At 36.9% G+C, this 5,879-nt stretch overlaps 2 protein-coding genes across 2 annotated transcripts in view; both read right to left on the reverse strand.

Moving 5' to 3' along the window:
* Nucleotides 1-1,681: 1,681 nt before the first annotated feature.
* Nucleotides 1,682-5,117, reverse strand: sumo3b (small ubiquitin like modifier 3b). Its single transcript, XM_014016700.1, has 4 exons — nt 5,003-5,117; nt 4,366-4,494; nt 4,197-4,268; nt 1,682-2,710 (listed from the first exon to the last, which is right to left on the reverse strand). The coding sequence occupies exons 1-4, from the start codon at nt 5,021-5,023 to the stop codon at nt 2,648-2,650; spliced, it is 285 nt and encodes a 94-aa protein (XP_013872154.1). The 5' UTR covers nt 5,024-5,117; the 3' UTR covers nt 1,682-2,647.
* A 387-nt stretch (nt 5,118-5,504) lies between these two features.
* pttg1ipb (PTTG1 interacting protein b) overlaps nt 5,505-5,879 on the reverse strand; it is a gene marked incomplete in the record, with an annotated part of 3,833 nt that continues 3,458 nt past the window's right edge. The window contains 1 exon segment of the mRNA XM_014016701.1: nt 5,505-5,879.

A 5,879-nucleotide genomic window follows, 5' to 3' on the forward strand; every position in this document is an offset into this window, starting at 1 on the left:
GAGTAAAAGTCTTAAAGTATCTGATATTTTTTTGTCAAAAGTAAATTCAAAAGTAAATTTCTGACACAAAATCTACTTAAGTATTAAAAGTAAAAGTACTGAGTAAAAGTGAGCAGTTAGATTTTCCAAAATGACATTTATTGGGAGGTGACTTCTCCAAAAAATATTTTTTTAACGGCGTGCAGCTGTGATGGGTTGTGTACAAGCTAATAGGGTGTCAGAATGGTTTATATTTATACTTCTCATCCACAGTTAAATTCACTCTATCCAGGAGACACAATGAGGATAGTATTTTTTAAGTAATAACAACACGGAATAAAATAGGAGTAACAACTCCCTACCTTTTAACTGTTTTAAAAATGTAGTGAGTMGAAAGTACAGATAATTGTGTAAAAATGTAATGAGTAAAAGTAAAAAGTACACTAAAAAATAATTACTCAAGTAAAGTACAGAAAACCAAAATTTCTACTTAAGCACAGTAACAAAGTATTTGTACTTAGTTACTTTACAACTCTGCAGATAGATATGAACACAAACCAGTAGGCATTTAGACCACAGTGCACTGCAAAATACTKACTTTAAGCACATGCAGAGGAACTRAAATGCTARTCTTAGTAAATGGAAAACTCATCAGAWATGATTTGGCAGACAAACAAAACTATGTTTGCTTGTGAACAAGGACAAAACATTAGTTTCTTTAGGGTGTGTCGTCCACCAAGAGATTATTTAATGCTATCATTGTCACATAACAAAAACCCGTATTAATATCCATCACCTGACCTCTATTATAGAAGCCTGGCTGAATGAGTGAGTGTGTAACTGGACTCATTAATCCACCTATTATCCTGATAAATAAGAAGCTCTTTCYATGCTGTCACAGCAGACCAGCACATGACAAACTCAACACTGGCTAAACTTTGAAACAACAATCCTACAGAGTCATTCTCATGACCACAGTCAAACAAATGAGGTTGTGTGCTGAYAAACAGGCGCTCCTGATACGATCAAGTGTGGCAAACAAAAACTTCCTGAGCTCATGCCTGTCTCCCTTCCAGCTTAGMTGATTCATCACTTAATGCAGTTAATATGAAAATAAATTTTAATGTAATAAAACTCTTTATAAACAGCATTTTTCCCTGAAACTCAGAGCAATACTTAAGACACCAAGAGGTCAAATGTACAGGCAGCAGGGGCACCTCGCAGCTGAATTTCTGCACTAATTGGGAGGAAATGTGACTGATTTCTGATTCCCCCACGAGGAAATATAAAATTTAAAAAAAAGAGCCAAAAATACAAGCAACACAATCAAACCTCTGTGTGAGGAACCTCATGGAGAATTAACTTGGCTGCTGTTCAGCAACATCTGTGAAATCAAATTGGGCTGAATAAGGAGGATCATGAAACTTAAACTCTCATGGGAGTGAAGCAAAGCAACATGTGTGTTTGTATAATCACGACTGAAACAAAGATTCAGGTTTTAAATTAAAGAARCAGCGCAAGAAAATCTAGTATTAYAGCGCCCCCTGGTGTACACTGGTTTAGCTGCTTTACGTACAAACAAAACTACAACATTTATAGCATGTAACATCTGGAAAAAGTTAATGACTCACTCTCATCTTCCTTTTTGGAAAGAAAAAAGTCACCATGCATGATTATTTGCTTCACAGAAAAACACACAATATTCAAAACATATCAAACTATATTTATTGTATACAGAATAGAGACAACAAATAATGTACAAATAAAAAAAATTGTCAAGGTCACTGGCAATTCTAACTGGTTACTTTATTTTTTTTTAAACACCAGTAGACATTTTTAAAGCTAAATCCTACAAACACACAAGCAGCTAACAAAAATATGTAGATAAAGTTTTGATATTCTTTTTACAAACCATTCAAAACTGGAAACACAGTATGTATGACTTATATAGTGAGTGGAATATTTAGTTGGTAACGGCTTGAAAAAAATAATAAAGTTTACGTTTTTAAAAAGGGCCCCAAAAGTGGAATAAAGTCCATTTACAAGTGAACCATTTCCCCTGCRTAATAGAATATATCAATAATGCAGTATTTTGTTTTAAATATCAGCTCCTAAGGTTATAGATGTAAAAAGAACTGGGCAATTTTGGTCCAGCAACCTCACCACACAATACCATTTTATTACATCTGACTTGACCAGAGCATTTTTTGATATTTTCTTCCACAACAATTTTGTTTGTGTTAACTTGGGTAAAGATATTCAATGAAAATTCCTGTAAGACTTAAAAAGTTTCAAAATATCCGTTTTCTTCTTCCATAAATGGACAGAAAACCACAGAATCTCTCAACAAACTGATGTAAAGTCAGCTTGTGATTTAAGAGGACATCTCACATTAAAAACTTTTTTTTTTTTCGTTTTTAAATCCATAACTTCATCTGAGATGCGCTCCTGCCTTTGACGGTTTTAAAACAAATCTTTTATGTAAATAGAGCGTGTTTAAAAAAGGCCTTGCTGCTGCTCAGAGTCAACGGTTCCAGATGAGGAATCGGATTTTTGCCACGAACAGCATGACATGAAGCCAAGCACGGAGGGGGAAAACGTAAATGGCAAAAAAAAAAAAAAAAAAACACACATGAAGGTGACGCTCTACCAACAGTCCAAATGTTGCTTAAACAGCTCCTCCTGTTTGTTGCTGAAATACATCAATAGTGTCCTCATCTTCCATCTCCAGCTGAAACAAAAACATTTATACATTAGTCAYGTTCACTCACATTACTCTGTCTACAGTTTTTGACACATAACTTTGCGTTGTCCTAGTACTTATTAAACTAAGTACCACTTTCATAGAGATTAAAATCATCACAATTAGAATGAAGGGTCTGCACTGATATCTGTACTGAAGGCAGGAGAGGAAAATCTCACTATGCCTCTCGACCTAAAATAAAATAGCTCTAATGACAGGCTGTGTAAGCTTTAATATTGTAATCCTGCTGCATTATGATCAAAGCGAGCCAAAACCCATTTCCTCTAGAGCTTAGAAACACATTTCCCTTAATGATTACCTAACTGGGTGTCCTAGATGGATCAAACTTTGGGTCCATATCTGTAAACGTGGCATTTGCGTGTAGCCTCCAGTTCATTAGCTGTGGCGGCCATCTTGAACTGGCAATAAAAGGTTTTCATGTGACATCAAACAGGAAGTTGTCCATTTCAGTTGCAATGCTGGTTCAAACAGAAGCTTGTCTCGATAGATAGTGAATTATTGTCACGTATATGGTCGTCACAATCAGATCTTTGGTCAGAGGGCTTGCACTATTAAAGGCTACCATATGTTGTCATGAATCAAGGGGAAATTGTTCAAAAAATTATTGGGAGGAAGGTCAAGTTTACCACAGAATTTCTAAGGAAAAACTATGAGCAAGTTTGTTCTGCACATTTGGTCAGGCACTGTAAAAACTCTTATTACATTAAACTGAATTTGCGTTACACAGTTGCTTGCATTAGTTGATCGTTTAGACCGTGCTGCCGACAGGACCTCCTCACTAGGGGGTGTAAGAAAATATCGATACACTGAAATATCGCGATATTTCATTTCCAGATACCGTATCGATATTCTAAAGCCCTGTATCGATTTTTAATTAATGTTTAAAATGTCAACCTTCTTGCCAACCGTTCATTTTTATGTTGTAGTTCAGCCTCTGACCACTAGTCGGCAGCAGTGAGCCAGCCATTTGGCTCCTCTACCTTTTGTGCACCAGAGAGTAAGAAAGCATTAGCATTGTAAGTAAACATTAGTTTTCTTTTCAGTAAGAGGTTTTCATTTAATAGAATTTTTGGACAAAAAAATCGCAATATATTGCTTTGCTTACAGTATCGCAATATATCGGGATATATCGTATCGTGACCCCTGTTATGATATGTATCGTATCGCCAAATTCTTGCCAATACACAGCCCTACTCCTCACCTCCATATAGTTTGCAGAGCTTGTATTTTCATAACGGAGGCCCTTCAGGTTCACTGCAGTTTTCATGACCTCAACACAATAGGTATAGTAGTAGCACTTGGTCACACCAAATACTAGCACAACTGTCTAAAACTGAAATACAGAGCTTTGGGTTTTTTTTTTTTTTAGGTCAGCTGTCTGTGGCGGCCATCTTTAGGTGTATTTGGCTTTTAGAGTGTGTGTGTATATGTGTAATACATATATTTAACCAACCTGTGCAGGTGTGTCCGTTTCGTTTATTGGCTGTCCATCAAACCTGAACCTTATTTGACGAATCGACAGCCCCTAGAAAAGACACAAGGTAAAACATAAACAAGTCTGCCAGCATAGGTCCACAATCTCTTTGTAAGCAGTCATATGTTTCAGTATTTCATGAACTTGCCTGTCTTTCGCAGTACGCCTTCATGAGTTTGCTGAGGGGAGTGTGCCTTTTGATTTTGAACTGCACCACTGATCCATCCTGACCGGCCACTTTCAGGTTGATGTGGTCGTTCTCAGTCTTCACTCCTTCCTGCAACAAAACCAGAACCGACAAATCGACCGGTTACCGACAAAATATTGTTTATCAGAAGCACCAAACATGAATTAAACACATTCACAGGCCCAGGAAGGAGCTTTCATTGCTGCTTTCGGCTTTTTCCTTTGCAGTTAGCACAACAAGCTAACCAAACTGGCGCAGAGCGCTACAATGAATGGCGCAAACCAGAGCGTGGAAGCAGAAATCATCTATTTTTTGTAGCAAATGCATCTCTTTTAGCGCTGTTTAAAATATAGCTTCCGTAGCTTAACGTCGAGGAGTAAACGGGGTTAAAATTTAACCAGAAGCTGCAAACAATACTCTAATTTTCGCTTAAAACCAGAACACCCGCAAACCTTTGTTTTCTCCTTCTACCCGCTCAAACAAGCCTGGAAAGCAGGGCCAGCTTAGCGCAGAACGTGCTAACGTTAACTTGTCTGACACCGCCGGCTCTGGACCCGAACTGTACGCTCGTTAATTAAAACAAACACTCGGTACCAACCTTTGGCTTTTCTTCAGACATTCTGCTACTTTCTCCCGGTTTCTCTCTGATGTGTGGTCGCAGCTGTCGCCAGCGAAACGGCTCCTCAGCTCCTCCGGCTCTTTCGTAACGAGGCAACACCAAGAGCGCGCGCACTTACATTTAAAATGCGATTGGACGAAAAGGGTCACGTGCCCCATTTACTTCCCGGGGCCGCGGACATGTGAACGCGTATGGAAAATTGCGCGCTCCCGGTACCTTTCTCAAATAAACCATGATTTAACGACAGTAAGTCATGTTTATGAGACATAAAGTCATAATTATGAGAAATTAAGTCATCGTTTTGAGACATCAACTCATAATTTTCAGATACAAAGTCACAATTTTGATATAATCAATATTTTAAGATGCTCAGTCATCATTTTGTATACAAGTCCATATTATGAAAAGCAAAGTCATAAATTTGAGGTCATATCACATAATTTTTAGTTGCTAGGTCAAAACAGGAGAAGCAACAAATAAATGTTTTGTTCATCCTTTTAATTTTCAACGCTTTTACAATTTCAATAAAAGATTCAACAAAATCTAGCAATTCATGTGAAATTTAGCAATTGTGAATTAAACCGTGATGCTAAAAGTTAACGTGATTTTAAAAAAAAGATTTGTTAATTATTTTGAAGAAAATAGTTTAATAGTCAGGAGATGATACAGATGAAATCATATTTATGACGCATATTTACTGCATTTGAATCAAAAACGTGCCAAAATGTGTATTCTAAAATCAAAAATGTCATTTTAAAAATCTTAATGCGTTTTTTTTACATCAACTTTTTCTTCCTGAACTGAAAATACTTTTAGCGAAAACCCCTCTTACAGTTAAGTTAAGACATTTGTGAAT

The sequence above is a fragment of the Austrofundulus limnaeus genome, unplaced genomic scaffold (genome assembly GCF_001266775.1).
Source record: "Austrofundulus limnaeus strain Quisiro unplaced genomic scaffold, Austrofundulus_limnaeus-1.0 Scaffold152, whole genome shotgun sequence".
NCBI lineage: Eukaryota > Metazoa > Chordata > Actinopteri > Cyprinodontiformes > Rivulidae > Austrofundulus > Austrofundulus limnaeus.